The sequence below is a fragment of the Empidonax traillii genome, unplaced genomic scaffold (genome assembly GCF_003031625.1).
Source record: "Empidonax traillii isolate 1590-97213 ecotype Southwest subspecies unplaced genomic scaffold, ASM303162v1 scaffold225:size1387458, whole genome shotgun sequence".
Taxonomy (NCBI): domain Eukaryota; kingdom Metazoa; phylum Chordata; class Aves; order Passeriformes; family Tyrannidae; genus Empidonax; species Empidonax traillii.
In genome coordinates this window covers 89,208-109,851 of record NW_020955418.1, presented here as the reverse complement: position 1 = coordinate 109,851, position 20,644 = coordinate 89,208, and the positions used below count along the sequence as shown (strand labels likewise).

The 20,644-nt window shown below is 39.3% G+C and overlaps 1 protein-coding gene across 3 annotated transcripts in view; it reads left to right on the top strand.

Annotated features, from left to right (window-relative positions):
- Positions 1–20,644, top strand: part of JARID2 (jumonji and AT-rich interaction domain containing 2) — a 214,896-nt gene that overhangs the window by 164,287 nt on the left and 29,965 nt on the right. For all 3 annotated transcript variants that reach the window (XM_027887944.1, XM_027887945.1, XM_027887946.1), the window contains exons 5-6: positions 4,578–4,754; positions 14,029–14,258. In XM_027887944.1, coding sequence (XP_027743745.1) covers positions 4,578–4,754; positions 14,029–14,258 — 407 coding nt within the window. The remainder of the gene's footprint in view (positions 1–4,577; positions 4,755–14,028; positions 14,259–20,644) is intronic.

Genomic DNA, 20,644 nt, shown 5'->3' with positions numbered 1-20,644 from the left:
TACTGCATTTAATGTTTTGTTTAATAACATAAAGTGATATATTATGCTACACATTCAATAAGAAAAAGTGTGCATAGAAATTTTCCAAATCTCTTCTTGAGAGCTTGTAACATTACATTACAGTTACAGCTTTATTAATGGACTTTAATTTCCTTAGTCTGGGATTTTAATCTGAATCAGTTCCCTGATCCAGTTCACCACATGGCCTCACAAAAAAATTATACTGCCACAGTTGAGGTGGTGGCACGGGAATAAGAACAAGAGGCCAGATGGAGGTAGATGTTCTGTAGACTGTTTCTGATGCCAAGAAAAATGTCCACACAGCTACTAACAGTCTAGATGGTGCCTTGTATGAGATGTCTTCTAAATAAGTGATGAGAAGTCAAATTTAATTTTCAGTTGCCATCAGATTTGCTGAGTGAGTGGGCTTTTCAGGCACCTGCCAATCCGGGGACATGGCAGGGTGGGTTCCTCAATGTGGAGTGTTGCCCATGTGCTTCCCCCAGGCACTGTGGGGCTGCTCCCCTGCTCTCCCTTTTCATCTGCTGCAGTGCCCATGGTAGCAGCTGCCTGCATAACTTGGGGGCTCCCAGCACAGAAGGAGACTTGTAAAATTCAATACAGCCACAGGCTCTCGTAACTCTTTTCACAGCTTTTTCTGCTGTTTTCTTGGGGATGGAAAGCGAGGAAATGGGCAGTTACATACCCAGGGTGCTGAGACCTGGCAGTGCTGAGACCACCTCCCTGGTGCAGATGTTGCCCTCTGTACTGAGCATTGCAGCTCTTCTCTTTTGCTGTTGGTTATTAATTAAATTCTATTGTCATTCTTTAGGGTACCCTCAGTAGGCTTTGAGAATCATACTTTGGTGCTAGGGAGGACAGGAAGAAGAGGAGGAATGATTCTTCATCTTCACTCTTGCTGCCTGGCTGGCAAGTATATGCCAGAAGGAACCAGCATAGCTGCCCTGTGGGTTTCTGTTGCTGAGTGCATCCAGGCAAAGCCAAAAACATGCAGAATAGTGTTCCGTAAAGTTAAAATATCAAGGAGGCGCCTACAACGATGTGTTGTGTTCATGCATCTTGTTTATATTAGCTTTGAGTAGCAAGTGGGTCCCCTGTAGAGATAGGCTGTGCCATCATATGCACATCCTGTCTGGTCTCAGAGAGGATGAGGCATATTTAGGACAGGAATCATTCTTACAATAAAGAAGGTGAGTGGTCATGTAGCTTCTGCTCTTTACAGTGCAGCTTTGCTCATATGAGTTTCTTCGGTCTTGAGAAGTCAGAGTATTATTTCCATAAGAGGAGTTTTGAGGGTTCTTAGCTCTTACCCTGGTGTAAACCAGCAGTGCACATAAACCACTCACAAGTTAGGCACTGTCTAATAAACATAATTGTCTTTCTTTTAGTTTGAATGAAATCACAGTGTACTTACAGCCTTGTCTTCCCTTCAGTTTGCTCATAAACGGAATTTTGTAGTATCTTGAGCAGCCTGTTTAAATATTTTAAATCAGTGTTTTCTAAGGCTTTTGGACATGTTTAGATACATGGCCCTAAAGTGAAAATGGTTTTAACCTGCTTAACACATAGCTGTGAACAAATAATTTGAGGTTATTTCAGAACTGAAATCATATTATAAAAGATGATGATAAAAATAATTTTAATATAAAATGTAAGCAAGAAAACTCAGAGCTTTTAGATTTCTTTCAGTGTCTTCCATCCATAACAATGCTTAAATAGAACAAAAATGCGCAAGTCCAGACTTTCTTTCTTTTTTTTCTGTTTGGCAAGTCAGGTTTAATAAATGCATAGGAAAAGCTGATGAGGAGGAGGGGAGGAGACCCAGACTGAACGCCAGCTTTTCTCCAAGGTCTCATATTGCAGAGCACTTAGATCAATAAAGAGAGGGTTAGCAGGACTCTCCTGTGTTATTGGATGTTGCTAGTCTAATTTCTCTGGAAATATACTTCCCAAACAGTCCCAGCTGTCCCAGGAATGCAGTTTAACTGTTGTTGTTCATAGTTCTTGATGGGAAAGAATTAAAAAATGTCATTCTGACAGAAGATTTATGCACTGAGATTACAATGATTGAATATCAGGAGTCAGGTAAAGTTTGTGCCTGCTCTCCGACTTGGTAGGACTCTCCCTGCTTTCTAAGCAGAATGACAGAGCACTATATTTTATTCTGTGCTTTAATAAAAAGGAAGGAAAAAAAAAGATTGCTATTGTAATAACAACATTTGCATTGCAGATGATACTTTTTTTGCTGGTTGCTGTTGAAAGCTACTGCCAAAAAAGCTTTGGATTGTAGGGAAGATGAAGCTTAGAGATCAGACACTGTATCTAGTCTGCTATTTTAGTGTCTCAGAAGGATAAATTTTCTGACTATTTCTCTAATTACAATAGGGAGATTTCAGTCTGTGTTTGAATCTAATTTTGAGGGTTCCTAACAGTAACTTTCTTTTATGCATCGTTTGTCAATGCACTGATGATGTCAGACTTCAGATCCTGGTAAGAACTGATGCACTTGTATCCAGCTTTTGAACCCATACTACACATAGGGTACCTAGATGGAAGAAAGAAGCTATTTTTTAGGCAGCAACAGTTTAGTTTTTAGAGTCTTCTAGTTAGTTGCTGTTGAGACAAAAAACTCCCCTCTGAGCAGAAGAATTAATGTGCCTGTGCCTTTCACCACCTCTGGTGGGGAGTTTGTCTCTGCTTCTCTCAGAGGGAGCCACAGTTCCAAAGGGGCTGTTATTGAGGCCAAGAACAGAGATCTTAGTGGTGGGGGCTAAGCCCCACAGAGCCACTCGTTCACTTCCCCCTCGGCGGGATGGAGGAGAGAGTTGGAAGGGTCAAACTAAGAAAACTCATAGGTTGAGATAAAAACAGTTCAATAGATAAAGCAAAAGCTGCAAGCCAAGCCAAACAAGGAATTCGCTACTTACCATTGGCAGGCAGGTGTTCAGCCAAGCCCAGGAAAGCAGGGCTCTATCACATGTGATGGTTACTTGGAAAGACAAGTGCTGTAACTCTGAATGTTCCCCTCCTCCTTCATCCTTCTTACCCCAGCTTTTGTTGCTGAGAATGATGTCATATGCTCTGGAATATCGGTTTGGCCAGTTGGGCTCAGCTGTCCTGGCTGTGTCCCCTCCCAATTTCTTGTGCGCTCCCGCCTGCTTGCTGGCAGAGCAGCACGAAAAATAGGGGCAAAAAAAAATGCCTTGACACTGGGCAAGCACTGTTTAGCAATGGCCAAAACATTTCATTGTTATCAGCCCTGTTTCCAGCACAAGTCCAAAACATAGCCCCCCATTCCAGCTACTATGAAGAAAATTAACTCCATCCCCATCAAAACCAGTATAGTTAGGAAAGGATGACTCATCGCAGAAACAACCCATCCCAGTTTATGGGCCGTATTTAGGTACCCATTCATTAAAATGTAATTTTTATAGTTATGAGTATTTTTTACAAACCTGGGGGGAGCTGAAAATATGCAACCCCAAAACTAGCTGTAGTTAGTTGTTGGCAGTGGCAACACCAACAATTCAAAACCAAATACGGAACTGCAGTTCTGAAGAGCTTGAAGCCAGAAGTGCTTCCTAAGGAAGCACCAGCCAAATAGCCACTACCTTGCATTGTTGGTCTGTGGCCCAGTTCTCTTTGTCTTTTTTGTTTTATTTATCTACAGGAAAATAACTGAAGCGATGAGTTGCCATTATCCACGTCTATTGACTCTGGTTTTTTCCCTTTCTTTACCAAAAATTCTTTCCTTGGGAGTAAGTAGGAGGCTCCTAGGGCACATGTCCCTCCAGGGGATAGACAGAAGACTCATTTTGAAAAGAAGGATATTGGGCACAAGGGAAAGTGTCCATTAGTTGTCAGCAATATTTGTACATTTAAAAATCATGGGAGTATTGTGGGAAGTAATCAAAAGAAGCAACATCCTCAAGAGGAGCACACAGGGAATCAGGAGGCCTTTGCTCTTTTCTCTCCTTTGCCAGGAATCTGCTAGGCATCTCAGTGTCTTGTTTTTTCTCTTTGTTTCACACTGCAGAATACTGCAAAATACTGTGTACAGTACTATAGAGGTCTTCAAAGCATTGGGAAGTTTAAATGCTAATGCTTTATTGTAATGATAGCCTAAAAATATTGCCGTGGTGCAGATTGTTTTTTCTTTTTTTCTTTTATTTGGAAAAACTGTAAGCTTCTAGATGTGTGTTAAGACTTCAGTGAGGCACTTGAGCATGCATTTGAAATTAGGCATGTGCATTAGTCCTTTTCCTGAATACACAAAGCTGTTAATTAGGGCTTATAGCCAGACTATTTGATTGTCTGAAGTATGAATAGAATGTTCTTGAGAGAGGAGAGAACCCCGCTTTTCAAGCACACGTGTATCCTGTTGGTAAAAATGAATAAAACCCCTCTAGTTAGTCATGCACTAGTATGACCTTCCATCTCTGAGTCTCTTCTCTTCCCTTGCTATGCATGACACTATATAGTGGGTTATGATCAATATGGTTAGTGCAGTAAGTGAATGTAATGATGCTAATGGGCCATTTCTTTATAATGATCAGGTTCTCCAGCCCTGCCCAGCAACATGGTATATTTTGGAAGCTCTCAGGATGATGAGGATGAAGAAGAGGAGGAGGAGGAGACAGAAGACACAAAAACAGCCACAAACAATGCTTCATCATCATGCCAGTCAACCCCTAGGAAAGGAAAAACGCATAAACAAGTACCAAATGGGCAAGGTAGGTCCTAAATAGTGCTCTTCTCCTGCACCCCTGGTAAAGACATATATGAGCTGAATGTGCTCAGTCCTTTTCTGTTCTTCTGGATCTGAGTGAAAAAGTGATGGAGTGAGATGCAGAGTTAGCATCGCGTGTTTTAACCTGCTTCTTCTGACAGTCTGAACTCTGTGGCAGAACTGTAACTGCAGGGCTGGAATTACATATATCTTAAAGGTCTTTTCCAACCTAAGCAATCCTATGATTCTGTGGGATAGGTAGATAAATAGATAAATATGTATACATACACAGACATATACTGGAGTTATACACACATACACATATACATATAGACATACAGTCATTATCTCTGGCTTTTTTGTGACTAACATTTAATTTTGAATTAAATTATTTTATCAAAGCTAAATAAAATATAAACCTCCGTAAGTGATATCAAAATGTGTGTCACAGGCAACACCTAATTTTTCACATGCTGTATTGAGACCACAATTGCAGTCAGTTAAGATATTACGCTCCTGTTCTTGATTGAAAGATTTTTATGGAAAAAACCTTTTCAAGTCAATTATTTCTTTGCAAATCAGTAAAAGCTGCATTCATTACACAGTGTGTCATGTCCTTGTGCCATATCTTGAAAAATGGATCTGTGTGTATTGCAACATCACCTAGCATAGAATGGAAGACCTAAAAGCCATGCTGAAAATTTCAAGCCTGCTGTAATGGTGCACTGGAATGCCAGTGTCCTGTGTGTTGTGGTTCTCTCTCCAGCAAGAGTTCTTGTATCATAACGATTCTTTGCTGTGTCTGCTTGACATAATTTCAAAATGTAGCCCGTGCTCTCTGTTCCCTTTCTTGGTATTAGTTTACCGTGAAAAACTTTCTTTCTGGTGACCACCCCTTCAGCTCTTCCCCTTTTACTAGGAGGACTGAAAAGAAGGTCTCTCTACAGTGCACTTTTTGAGAGATGATTGTGACCTGTGCTTGCTTTTTTTTGTTGTTCATTCATGCTACCCTGCTCCGAAGAAGAGATTAGTAGATCCCAATTACTTCACTGTGCTGATCCTCATCTCCACTTTTCAAAAGGGAGTTTTCTATAAAAGGGTGCCTTTGTTATACATATGCCAGAATTTTTTGTCATGGCTGTGTCTGACTTAGGTTTTATTGCACACCCAAGCTCAAAAACTCACCTTTTGCGGACAATTTGTGGAGATTTGCACACGGATGTTATGTCTAATAGCATTTCAGCTGTCAGCTGTGACCAGGAGCTTTAGTGCTGTGCTAGCCATAGATCAAAACTTGGCACTTAGGATTGATTTCTAAATAAACCCCCCAGAATAACAGGCACAAAACTCTACATATGGAAAATGAGATTGCATGCAACAGAACTGCTCCCTTAGAGTTTTAAATGTGATATATCATTACAAAAGGAGCTCATCATGTTCCTTGAGAATGTCCCAGATGGCAACCACTTTGAAATTAGCTCAAAACCGGAGACACCTGAAATCTTAATTGGGGGTAAGTAAAGGCAAACATAATGAGCCATCTAATGGCTTCATAATCTTTATCAATATAGATCAGAGTGAGAGTAAATGAAGCTTCTACTTTAATAGAGCTGCAAAAGACCTTTATAAAATACATAGGAGACAATGTGAGATGTTTTGACAAAGGTGACGAAACAGGAATTCCCAGAGAAGGCAGCTGCTGCTTCTTCGTCATTGTAATTTCTTTTTTTCTTCTTCTCTCTCTTTTTTTTTTAATTAAAATTTCCTTACCCAGGGGTATTCCCATTTTTTCAGTGTCTGTTATGTTGGTTGACAGCCAATAGTATTTTTGTTTCATGCGAATAAAGTAGGTTCTGGTTCATGTGTGTCTGTTTTAAATGAGACCACACACAAAGGCAGACCAGGGACGGGTGCAGCAAATGAACTTAATCTAGCGTGAGAGTCTATTTTTAATGAATTAACGTCTTTTGTTTTTAATATACAATGTGTAGTCAAGCACTTTGGACCTGAAAATGCTAAGCGTTTGCTATGACATACAGCAACAAAGGTCCAGAGCTTGATTAATGTTATTAGACAGCGTCAAATGATTGCTTTCTGCTAAATGGGGGCCAGAACAACTTTTCTGGGCGAAGTCATTTGTCAATATCCTCTTCTGATGCCAATATGGGGCATTATTAAGGTTGCACACCAAACTGTTTGTTATAACCAAGCCTGTTGAGACACCTTTTGGGCAGCTAACTCAACCGAGAACGCCCAGGCACGAATGGGAAGCACGTATAACACGTGGCATAGCTTGCTGCACAAGATGTAATTAGCTCAACTGACTTGTCGCCTTCCAACCTTACTGCTTACATAGATATATTTAAAGCATCGAATTGTTACCTGTGCCTTTTCATCCTCCTTTCGTAGTACTTCTGATGTGCTGCACACATACCCAGCTGTTAAAGAGCAAAGCAAAACGTTTGGCAGGAGAAGTATTCTCCCCTGCATCCATGGGAGTGTGCAAAAGGATATGTAACAATGTGCAAGTCTTTCCAGGGAGGTACTGAGTCTAAATTACATATCCCCGCTGCTCAGAGGAAATTCCAAGTTGTAGGTAAGAGGGTAGGCTTAGGTCTCTGTTCCTTTAAAACTTAATTCTTTGAATTCCTCACAACTAAATAAATCCCAGTTTGATTTAATTCTGCGGCACAATGGAAGGTTTTTTTCTTCAGGCTCACGAAGAAAAATATTTGCAGGTGCCAAGTGTTTTTCTAGGCAGGCTGTGATGATAGGGAGCTGGAAGATGCAGTTAGGGAGCTGTTGGGTTATGAGTCCCATCGTAAGAGCAAAAGAGGATAGGCGTTGCTCTACTTGAAAGGGCTTGTGGATTGGAAGAGTGCCTCAGGAGGAGCAGTGTACACAGATACAGTTGTATAGACAACTTTGAAAATGTATGCAGCAGGCTGCAGTTCCTCTAGTTAGCTGATTTACTCAAGAGGAATGATTGCAGCATCAGATGTTTCTCACACCAGCACAGCAGCTCCAAGGGGGAGAGAAGGGCACATCTGGGCCTCCATACCTGGGAAGGTCCTGTTTGCTGTTGGATGCCTGACAAGGACAATTAAGTTCTAATTTACATCCAGGAAAACAAAATTAGCCATTGTCATCTGTAACCAGACTTCTGCGTGAAGGCAAATCTGGTTTCCTTAGGTGGAACAAACCAGCTCCAGTGTGCCAGAAAACCTACTGGGTCAGAAATGGTTACTGGTTCATGCTGTGTTTTGTGAATATGGGGAGATAAAAACGTCTCCGCATGCCTTTTGGCTGAAATGAGCAGGGGAGAAAATAGTATAGGGCTTTTTTTTTTTTTTTTGTCTTCCCCTCTTGGGGCTCAAATTTCAAAACAGATCTGGCAGTAGCACGTAGTAAGCAGGCATTGCTAGAAATACTATACTCCACTTTAGGGCTGTCTTACTCACCAGAAACACAGAAGAATGTTTCACTTCTCCATTTGCAATGGATAATTTAGCGGAGTAATTTCCTTACATGTGTAGTAGTACAAAGAAGATGCAGGAAAAGATTGTAGATAGCCCTTTTCTTATTTCAGGATAGAGTGCAGTGCAGTGCTTGTATATTTCGGGCTTAAATGGCATATATTTTACATACATTACTGTTTGAGTGTGTTGTGAGAAAATTCTAATTTGTGGTTGCAATTCTTTATTTAGTTTTGGGTTTAAATAAATTTGGTATTTGTGGGTGGGTGCATAAGACAGAGGCTTAGGCTCACACATCTTTTTTAGTGAAATTAATCCTGAAGAGGTAAACATTTAGAAGAAAAATATTTTTGCATCCAGCTAAAATGCAGAATGAGAAAATTTCAGGCAGAGTGCTACAATAGTTAATGGGTAGGCAATTATTTTGATGATTTACAGCCTTTTGTTGAAATACCATGGAACCAGTAATTGTTGCAATAAACATTTTTGCACATTTAATTTTTCTGCAAAAATATGTAACACGAAAATTACCCGGTTTGCAGTAATTTACATATTTAAATATGCAAATCAGGCACAACACATTTGGGGATTTGTGGATTTTCAGTAGCTAGATGTATGACCTGTGGAAAAGAATAGGGGAGCTGGAAGTTGCTCAAAAAAAAAAAAAAAAAATTGAATTGTTATCCTGGTGCGAGACTCGTGATAACAGACAGACACTTCTTGTATGGACTTGCTGCTTAGCGAGTGACCCTTTTGATGTTGTTTGTGTCGTAATGGTTAGGTGAGAGTAATGAATTTGTGCTGAGACGAGACACTTGGTATTGAATTTTTGCAAACGGTGGCGTGGTGTCTCATACCAATAGCGCTTCTCCCACTGGCCTGATGTATTCCTGCGAGTGTAGGGTTTCAACTGAGTTACTGATGGCGTCAAAAAGAAATTCAGCGTTACCTCTCTGCCGTGGTTCTCCTGTTTGACTTCTGTTAGCATGCAGCTATGGAAATTTTGTCGCGGCGTCGCCCGCTGAGAAATTGCCTTGTGTCGCATTAGGATTGCCGGAGAAGAGCACAAACAGCAGGACCACGTGTACCATACAGTGTGGTGTTGGCCTTTTCTTCTGAAGTATGCCTTTGCTCCTGACTCTGAGTAGGTAGATCATGTTGAGGGGCTCCAGAGGGCAGCTTCTTTCTCTGGAAATGGCGTATAGAAGACTGAACGTACCCAACATTTAAGGAAAACAGTTGGCAGTATTAAAATACTGTGTTTTATGGTAGTAGATGATTGTTTTAGTTCCTTTGGGAGGGGAAAAGAATTATTGCCTGGGTCCTTTAACTCAGTTTGAGAGCCACATAAATGTTTTCACAGTGACTTAAAACTGAATTAAAGCCAGAGCAAGAATGTTTTTGTACAGTAACGGATACTTAATGCCAGAAAGTTGATTAATATTACATCTCTTCCCAAACACGATCTATGTAACAACATGAGGTTTGCATTGGAATAGCTGGCTCGGGTTCACAATATTGGCAAGGCTCCCTTTTCTCCTTCTAAAAACAAAACTTCTCCCTTTCACTTATCTTCCCTCTCTATTTTGGATGGTTTTATGAATGTGCAATCACTTGCTTTATGCAGCACAAGGTCTGCAGCATGTGCCATATCTGTACATGTACGGTTCACGTGCCTTCATCTTCCAGACACTGGCATACGGCAGAAGGGTTCAGTACTCTGCTGTCCATGTGAAACCTTTCCAGTTATCTTAAGTATAAAGCATATCAAGTGCAGGAGTAATCTCCGGGAGGGCTCGGGAAAGAAAGCTTTGCCCGTGGAGTCAACAGTTGTCTGAACCCAGTCCACTAAGTAATTCTGCTGCTTACACAGTGAAAGCCTGATTACTGTACATATTATAAATTAGCTTCTGAGTGGCTGGCTGGCTGGCTGGCTGTATCCTGTAAAATGTTTGTGTGCAAATTAATTTGTAGGAATCCTTCTGAAAATTGCTGAAAACACATTATGTTTATCGCTCACTACAGTGTCAATTCCTGTAGTAAATGCTTAGTTAATCTGTAGTAATTGAGCACATCTGTGGCTTTCCTTGACCAAAAATTTTATTAGACATTGTTATAGCTGCACCTAGTACACACAAGATTTGCAGTTTGCGTTGGTTTGTGTAGGGATTCTTTATCACAGCTTCAAATGAGACACCCGAAAGTCCCTGCATGGGATCCTGGGTGGATGTTGGTGCCAGGGGTTTAGTTCCCCCGATGCAGAGAGCACTGTGATGCGTCCGTGGGGATCACGCCTGCCATAAGGTTTTGCTCTGCTGCCATAAATTGTATCAGTTGTTTAGAAACCCCCAGCGCTTGTGAGCTGTGAATGTGGTGGTTCAGTTTCTTTGCGTTTGATCGTCATTGCTAACGAAAAGGTCCACAAGTATTTCACTCTGGGACTCTTATTGTTTCAGCTAAATAATAATTGCTTTGGAGAATGCAGCATTTTGAGAATAAGCTTTCAGATGGATTTATTCTATTTGGAGTGTCTGAACACTAATAACTTACTTGCACTTTTAATTATCTTTTAGTAGTGCTCTTTAACTATAAGCTGTTCGGGAAATACAGAGTTGGTTAAGGTAGCATAAAATAATCATAATTCAAGAGTACAAATGATTTCTGCTTCAGTAATGTTAGTTTCACCACTCCTGTGGGTTGGACTTTTTTTTTCTGTCTATTTTTTAATGAAGTTATTGCTTCAAGGATGAAACCTTTATTGACTACACTCTAGCAAGGAAGAGCAGAACACTGGATATTGCACCTCTCAGAGTTATCTGTAACGGGAGATTGTAGCTGGGACATGAGTATCTGGGGTTAGTAAAGTTTAAGGGTACACCTTTTCTAATTTTTGGAATGCTTCAGAAATGTTTAAGAACTGTCAGATGTGAAGGAGAATGGAATTTGCTGCATAAGAAGATACAAAAGAAATAGTAATGATTTAATTTTTTGATCAGATTTGGTCTCAGTAATATTTATTGCACAGTTTTGGGGGTTTAATATTTCCTTTGAGAAGTGGGTGTTTCTGTCTTATCATCAGTTACTCTTCAACAATGAGGTTTCTTGGGGGGATTTTTGGTCTTTGCTGGTGATTTCGTCTTTTCACTGAACCATCTTACTATCTGTATTGTCCTAAATATCTTATCATCTAGATAACTTTCTTCAACATTTTTAATCAGATGAGAACAAAATCATAGTCTTGGGAATTCCCCCCCTCCCCTTAAATGCTTGGCTTGTAATAGTGTTTTGTAATTACCCAAGTGAACATTTTGATACTTGTTCACATAATATGTTTGTGAATTTTTCAGAACTTACTGTTGCAGAAAGGTTTTGTACCCATCTATCTGGATGTAACAGTTATCTAGGTGTTGGAAGAAACAAACATTGATTTTTATAGAAACTGATACCATCTACTGTTTAACTAGAGACAGCTGGGCTAGAACTGTTTTGCATCTGCATCTCCTTTTATTGTGTTTTCAGACTTTAGGCTTTTTAAGCTTTTCTTATGAGACTGAACATTTTTTCTCTCTTGTTTCTCTCTTCTCCCTTTCAAGAATCTTACAAATTAAGACAAAAGATAATTACTCAGAGGGTAAAACTGGCAGGGTTCCCACGACACTTAAAATTAATGAGCTGTTGCATATAAAATATACCTTGTCTCATGTTCACTTTCTTTTTTTTTTTTTTTTTTTTTTTTTTTTTTTTTTTTTTTTTTTTTTTTTTTTTTTTTTTTTTTTTTTTTTTTTTTTTTGGTGAACCATAGAACTGCGTAGTTTGGCTTTTTGGCTGTGTTTTCTGTTTTAGTGATCTCAGGTTTATGAAGTGGCAACTGATTACAGAAAACTAATCTCTCTGATTTAATGTTTCCGTAGGAGCAGATCAGTATATACAATATGTCCCCTCCAAAGGAAGATATCACTCGCAATGATAAAATACATATTAACAAGACTGCCATTGGTTGTTTGTGCTATGTCCTATTAAAAATAAATAGTTGTGCTTTGTGCATCTGTAGCGCCTTCCATCTGATGTGAGAACTCCTTACGAAGGAGGATAAATGTATTGTCATGTACTTCCTGATAGGGGTTGGCAATTATTATCAGTTCCATCACTAGAAATGAGACACGAAGGGTTATGTTATTGAAATCCCCGAGAAATCCTTGGCCGGCTGGGGCAGCGCCAGGTGTTCCTGAGCTCATGAGTGACAGAGCCATGGGGAAATTTGCAGTGACTTCACTGCCGACAGCTTTTCTCTCATTCTTACTCTGTGCAATGGGGAAGGAAGAGAGGAAGAAAAGCAATTCCGATTTTTTCTTTTTTACAAAATCTACTTCAACACTTGTGATTGACTAAATATGATGAGGGACCTGAAAATCAAATTTGTCAATAGTTTACTGGAGTTTCAACTGTTGGAGGTGCTGTGGGAAGCTAGATAGCTGGTTGAGAGGGTTTGGAGGTAGGTGTCTACTCAGAAGCAGCTTAGCTGCCCCTCTTCTGTCCAGCAGGATTGTTGAGTTTTTTATTACTACTATTTATTATTACTGCTGCTACTACTGTCATACTACGGGACATATGTGGAGACAGCTAAGCTTTACAAAAATGAGATAAGAAGGTATGTTATTGTCATGTTTAGTGACAAAAGAAGGCCTTCGTTTCACAGGAAAACAGTAACTTAATTCATTTAGTTACTTTTCCCAAACAGATGGTGTGTGTTGTGTGTAATACAAAAATTTTTTACATACTTGTGCTATTAAGTATTTATGAAGTTTCTTATTTACATCCTTTCCTAAAACATGGTAAAAAAAAGGCAGAGGTAGAAATCAAGAGCAGATGAGTAGAAGACAGAAGGGCACCTGCCATGGTGGATGTTGGACCATAAGCCTTGTGGACGTCTGTCAAGTGCTTCACTGAAGAGGGAGCGTCACTCACATGAATTCGTCACATTTTTGACTAACAAACAGATAAATGTGATGTGGTTTTTTTTTTTAACCTCAGTTTTTCATCTTCCCTGACAACAAAAGAGCAGTGAATATTCTTAAATAAATTCATCAGAGGGACAGGAAAAAAACTTGCTTGTATATATTTGAATAATATTTATTGTACGAAAAATAACGGTTTCTGTTCCATGCTTTCCTATCCCTTCACTTCATTAGAAGGCTATGGTGCTCAGCACAGATCCCAGCATTACTTTATATGACATGTTCCAAAACGGTTTTAGTATTTTCCTTTCTTTGCAGAAGTACCTGTTTCTATTTGCAGTTTTCTGCTACAGGCAAACTGCTGTCAGTTTGGTTCAGCAGTTTGGATATTGATAAAAACAAAACATGCTTTTTCATGGAACGTTTCCTTTCCTCTACGCTGGTGTAAAAATAAATCTTTTTTTTCTGTTTAGGTTATGTTTAGAATTCCCTTGCTGCGGTAGCAAAAAAAAAAAGATAAACCTGTCATAAATAAAAATCAAACTCATAATTCTAAATTTAGGTCAATCAGAACAGTAATATACCTTGTATGTTTTAATTTGGCTATTGAAGATAATGTGTGTTAACAAGCAAAGGAAATACTTCAGTAAATCTGCTTATATAAAGAAATATGCAAAATAGTGCTTAGATTACTGATTTAACTTTATATATAAGAAGACATTTGCTAAATGTCCAACACCGAGAGCAGAGAAAGTTCTGATGTTTTGAATGAAGTGTTTGGTCTTGTATATTTTTTTGTTTTGTTTTCTTTTTTTTTCCTCAGTAACCTGATTTTCTCTCTTCTCAGTTTTCAATGGGTCCAGCAAATCATCGAAGGAGAAAGAACCTGCTCAGAAACACAAAAGCAAAGAGGCCACACCAGGGAAGGAGAGGAACAGCGAACATAAGGCTGAGAGTCGAAAAGACCAGGCTGCTGCTAATCACCATCCTACTACAAACACTGGCTCCTCTACGAAAGGGCTCACTGCTAACAACCACCACACTCTTCATAGATCGGCTCAGGACTTAAGGAAACAGGTAATGAGTTGTGCTCTGCTGTGGACACATGGGAAACACACGCTTTTAAGGTTCTAACCTCCTTTTTCCACTGCTTTGTCTAGATTGAGCATGGGAATCCTTAAAAGCGTACTCTGGAGACATCAGGGGGTTAATTTTCAGAGAGAGAAAGAACGGAAAAAGAAAAGTGTACATATTTGGGAAGTCAGTATTGTAAAGCATGGTTTGCAACCCTCTCTTTATATTATCCAGTACATACATATGAAAGAGTAAAGTTCACATAACTGTTTATGAAACCTTTCTGACTGGCACTCTTCCTGGCCTCCATGCTGACAGTGCCAAGGCTGTCAGCATGTGGAACAGTGAACTGCTTTTGTGTATGGCTGGTCTGCTTGGGTTATCTCAGAGGCTCACTGGCACTGTAAGAGAACCTCACACTGCACTTGGGTGCTTTGTCTTGCGTATGGGCAGCGCAAACCTTGGAGTCTGGGAGAAATGTTTTGCCCAAGGCATAAAGAGGATGCTTCAGAATATTGCCTCTTTCACAGCGGATGGACCAGGTGGGAGAAATTTTTTGAGTTCATGTTACTGGGTTGAAAGCTAGCAAAAAAAAAATCAGCAAGAGATTTGTTTCAGCCCGACTTGAATTCTGGTGTAGAAGTTTAGCAGACCAGTCTTTCAGTGCCTGTGATTGGCACTTGGACAGGATTTGTCTTCATCTATTTTTGATGATTGGGTCAAAGGGCTCCTAAAATAGCAGCTGTCAAATAAGGTTTTACAAAAGACTTTCAAAATCCCCACTCAATGTCCTTATTCAGTCTGGGGCTGGGTTAGCAGAATACCTGCTCTACTGCAATGCAGTACAGAAAGCTTGCTGCACTTACGCCTTTTAAGTGGTTTTTTTTTTTTTTTTTTTTTTTTTTTTTTTTTTTTTTTTTTTTTTTTTTTTTTTTTTTTTTTTTTTTTTTTTTTTTTTTTTTTTTTTTTTTTTTTTTTTTTTTTTTTTTTTTTTTTTTTTTTTTTTTTTTTTTTTTTTTTTTTTTTTTTTTTTTTTGTTTTTTTTTTGTTTATTTGGTTAATTCTCAGTGGGCCAATTAGAGACAGTCTTTATTTGCTGGCATCTAAAGGTTTTTTTCCTAAGTAGGCTGACCTTGCCTGCTTCTTTAATTCACCATGGCAATTTTCCCTTATCTAGTCATCAGCTTGAATGTCTGCCTTCTTTTGCATCCTTTTGGATTTCTTTTTTTGTGTTTGCCAGCATCGTATAGCCCTTGCTGTGACGTGCTCTGTGATGAGCTCTTTATGTTGAAGAAGTTTCCCAAAATGTAAGGATGCGCATCTTAATTCTTTTAACTTACTGGAACACTTGTGTGAAGTGCTTTAAAGTTGTATCATCGAAGTCTGAATGGTTAAAATTGTTGTGAAAGTCAACTGCTGTCACTTGTGAAGGTGGTTCTGAAAGGAAAAAGTTAGGTGTAGAACAATTTTGTCCACCATCCAAGTGGTTTTGCTTTGTAGAGTATTAGATGTTTTCAGTTGTGCTACACGAAATGGAGAAGAATTTTAAAGCAATGCAGTACACACCCCTCACAAAGGGTGGTCCTCAAGCATCAGAAAATAAGGGGTTGTAAGTTGAGATGATGATTTTTTTCTTTTTTTTTTTTTTTTCATGAAGGAATGTTAGGCAGCTAAATTTCCTTCTGCAACCCACAGTAGCATAAGTACTTTCTTACCAATTTTAATGAAAATGTGGCTCTCACTAATTAAAAGTGGATTATACATTTTGCCTAAGAGAAATATTTAGCTTTGTCCAAAAACTTAGACTTACCAGTTATGTGATCTTGGTAGATTTCCTGCTGTTGTCCTGAGTCTTTGACTTTTTCAGTATTTTCCCAAAGGAGACTTGTTTGCCCAGGGTGCCAGCCACATCTTCCTCCTTCTTCCACTATGCTTTTGCTCTCTGATGGCTGCATTTACATGGTTTATTTGTGTATGTGTGTTTGTTTTGTGTGTGTTTGGTCTTATAGAAAATAAAGACAGAATACTAGACTTTATTTTTCCCCCCTCTCTTTTTCTTCTGTCTCTGCTGTCCTGGTGAACCCTTGCACTTGTCATGTGTTCCTTATCTCTCTTTCTTCATCCTTTTCCATCTTTCCAAATCCTGTACTTCAAAAGGGTTGTGGGCAAAGGAAATGTAGTTCAATGGAGCCCTCTCTTGGCCTAATATGGTAATTTAGCTCTGCAAAACGTGTCAGCACAGAACTATTTTTTATGAATGAATTCGAGATTAGTTGCATAACATGAATTTCTTTCGGACCAAAACTGTTGTTAGTGTTGCTAAATCTGCTCTTATGAGTATGGTTTTTATCTAGCAGGTTGTTTGTTTTATTTTTTGTGTCTGTTTCTGGAGGCTGGATCCGAGGTGTGATGCAGAGATGTGTATGTGGACCAGTTCAAACCAAACAAACCAATTGCTGCCTGACTATGTGCTGGTCCCCTTTGTCTTTTAAAAGACAACAAAATTTAAAATCCATGTTTTACTGCAGGGCAAATGTTCAGTAAAGCAGAGAAAAGAGTGGTCTGAAGACAAATACATGCCATCAAAACTGAGAATACAGCAGAAAAGCAAAGATAAGATTATTTGCATCCCTAGTTTCACCTTTAGCTCAAGACTTTGAGTCATGTGAGCCTGACGTCAGTCACTTTATTACTACAAGGGGACACAACTAGGGGGGTGAAGGAAAGGCTGTGGATGATGTCTACCTGAACTTCAGTAAAGCCTTTGACACCATCTCCCACAGCAGACCAGGAATGTGTCAGAGGTAATGACTGACCAGCCAGAATTTCATACTGGTCGATGTGAAATCCTGAATCCACCTGTTTCTTTGATGGTGGGCTGTGGCCATGTTGTTTGTTCCACTTTTTTTTCCCAACTGGAAGTCATTTTTTGTAGCTGGTTCCACTTTGAAGCATGTTCTGTTCTGGTCTGTACAGTATGACTGTATCTTAAACATTATGTCTTCCTCTCTGAAAAAAATATCAAAATGCCTCTGGGCATTTGGTGAGGGAAGAGGGAGAAGCATTTGGAAACCGTTGTGTTATGTCTGCTGTAGAAAGATTATAGTTCTGAGGAAGTTTTCAGCGGTGTTTCATCCTTGTGGTGTCTCCTTGATTAGCAACCAGAAAGAAGTAAGTGCATTCCACATGGTACTCTCAAAACCAAGTGTTCTCTATTTCAGGACCTGTTCATCATTGATAACTTCACCAAGTTTGAATAAAAACTCAAAATACTGTGCTTACCGTCTAGGATTGGAGGTTAAGTAGCTGAAGCTTTTGTACCTGTTCAGTTCAGTATTTGGCCCTGAGAGATCTAAACTGTAGAGGTATTCTAACCACTAAACAGTTGCTGGTTTTTTGTGGAATTCAGTTTGTCAGAGTTTTGTATCTTGGCAGTTTTAATTCTTGCCTAAAATTTATGGTGCTGATGGCATGTTTTCCTTTGAATAGGAAGCTGTGAGAATCTTGCCTTTCTTCATGACCACTTTTCTATGCTTTGTTCTCAGCCCCTGTGTCACTGTTGCTGAAGGAGTGCCCTGGGGGTGGCCCTTCAGACTTCGTCAGGAAAGATTTTAGGCAGGCTGGAGTGACGAGGTTCCTCCACACAGTCTGACTGGTCACTCTTGGGGTGTTTTACCTGACAGCACAGTAATACAGCTATAGCCTCCTGAAACCTTCTGAAAACCTCCTGTAGAGGAAGCTCCACAACATCCATTGACAGCTTCTTCCTGTATTTTCCTTTTCTACTAATAAGCACGTTTTCCTAGTTGTGTCTCAGATCATTGTTGTAGACAGTTAAAGGGCTTTTATTTCCTCCCACTTCTCTCAGTGAACATGGAAGGAGCATTTACTGTCTCTTTTCAGAGGGGCTCGATATGCATCAGAAGACTGTTACAGAGTTGTCCCATAGTGATCTCTTCCAGAGTAATTAAGCCCAACTCCCTCGGCTTTTCAGCAACAATCTTGTTTTCCAAATACCTGAGCACTTTGTGCTCTTACAGATTTGCTCTTCTGTCTGAATTTTTCTCACAGTGTGGATCCAATTCTGGATCCAGCTCTACTGAAGGAAGCCCGTGCTCCCATCCCTGTCTCCCAAGTGCATGCTTTTTTCTACCATTGCATTTTGCAGCTCGCTTTGGTCCCCAAATGTTTTTCTTCCCCTATGTGTCATTCCTAAAAATAGCACTTCCTCCTATTGTAGAAATGTTCTGAAATAAGTTCTTCAGGGTTGCCTTTGATTTTGATCTTGTCTCCAGAGTGATTACAGCCCCTTCCAGGTGTGTTTCACTGTCAGATTTTATGATACTGGAAATACTTGGTAGAACCAAGGCTACGACAAGTCCCTGCAGACAGACACGTGAAATCCTCTCCCACTGTAGGAGTGGACTATAACAATGAAAACTTCTCTTAAGGATGACTTTAATCCGTTGTGAAGCCACTTTAGACTAATTATATCTAGGATGAGTGTCAGGAGTTTGTTTGATAGAATGTCCAATGGGTCAGTAAGTGGAGTCCTACTGAAGCAGAGGTGTGTCTTTACCTGCTCAGCCAGGTGTCTGTCAGAAGATGATTAGATTTGCTTGATGTGCTATTTTGGCAAAACTGTGGGTGGGTCTGGGTTTGTTTTTTTTGTTGTGGTGTGCTAGTAGTTTTGTTTTAACATTATTTTATTATCATTTATGTGTTTACGAAGTAACTGTTTGATAATTTGTTCTAGAATTATTTTAGGATTTGAAGTTAGGTGGACTCCCTGTTTGCCCCCAACTTATTTCCACTTGTTTTGTGGTGCTTGATCTCTTCCACTGTTTGTTGTCTTGTATTTTTAAGGTATTTTTAATTTTGTTTTCTGTTTTATGTCTCTTGCTAAGTAAAGTTTTTTTAGCTCTGTGGCCTTTCTGATTTTAATGCATGCTTTTGCTGTTCCTGTATAATTGCCCTTAGTCACATAATTGTATTTCCACTTCTTACTGTGATTATTTTCTGATTTTCCAGTCGTTAAGAGAACTTTGTGAACAGCCATAATGGCCTGTGCTTTGTTTGGTTTGGATTTTTTGCAGGTGGATTTTTCTTTTCTTTCGTTTTGTTTTTGTGTGGATTTTTTTTAACTCTGTTGTCCTTTCTCTACTGTTGTCACATCTTAGAAATAAAAACTCATTTCATGATCACTGTCACCCAGATTACTTTCCCCTTCCAGTTCTCAGTCAATTCTTCTCTATTAGTCTAGATGAAATCTGTAATCAATATTCCTGGCTGCTTATAAAGCCAGAGGTGTTCAATGCTTGTTGTGACTGCAAGAGGCAGTCTTACAGTCTCTCAGCAGCTCTCTACCCATGACTGTTTTGCAGCATGAAAAAGTGCTGTAAAAGTTAAACCCAGGCCTCCATTTCAAATACAGTACTGCCCAAATTTCAAGGGAAATGGGTAAATGCCTTTCTGTTTGCAAGTGTTTGCTTTCCAGATGATATCTCATATATCTTCGAAAAGCTCAAGGTAAAAATGCATGTCATCAGTTAACTGGATTTTTCTGAGTGTTTCTACCTCACAAGCACTAGAAGGACAAGAATATGGATGGTTTTTAAAAGGGCTCCTGCTGCAGCTTCTGGAACACAGAGGATAAAATACACAGTAAATACACACACACACACACAGAATCTCCAGGTTCCAGTTCCTCTTTCATAAGTCACATAGCACAATACTTTCAGTCTCCATCTGATCCCAATTTTATAGCATCCCCACTTTTTGTAAGTGACTACAGTTCTTACATTTATTTGAGAGAAGCTGTCATAGTTACTGATTTGGCAAGGATTTTGAAATCCCGCAGGAGAAAGTATTATATCTCTGCAGGAATGGTGTTACTCACCTGAGTGCTGATGAGGGGTGATTGTATTGTATGCTTTCACTTTGAGCAGTTTTGTCAATTGTTCCTGATTTTTGGATGTGTTTTTCTGTGCTCACAGTTGTTTAAGGAGGTGAGGAGACAATGTTTAAAGTTGTTTAAATGCTAAAATTAGTTTGAGGTTTGAAATTGAACTTTGTTTTCTGAGTAGCGGGGTTTAACTTTGGCAGTGTTGAGCTATCTCAATTCCCTTTGTAGCTGAGGGTTACTTTTGATGCTTAACATATCTTATAGTTAAAATATAAATTTTAGTTTCATAACTGGCCTTAACTGTCTAACAGAAAACAGTGGAGTCCAGCAGTTGTAAGTTGCATCGACACTATATGTTCTAATAGAATGTGTGTCATCAAAACTGCCCAGATACCAAACTTGAAAAAAAATATAAATTCATTGGACTGCTGTATACATTTTCATTTCAGATTATCAACTTCAGCAATGACATGCCTGTCAAGAT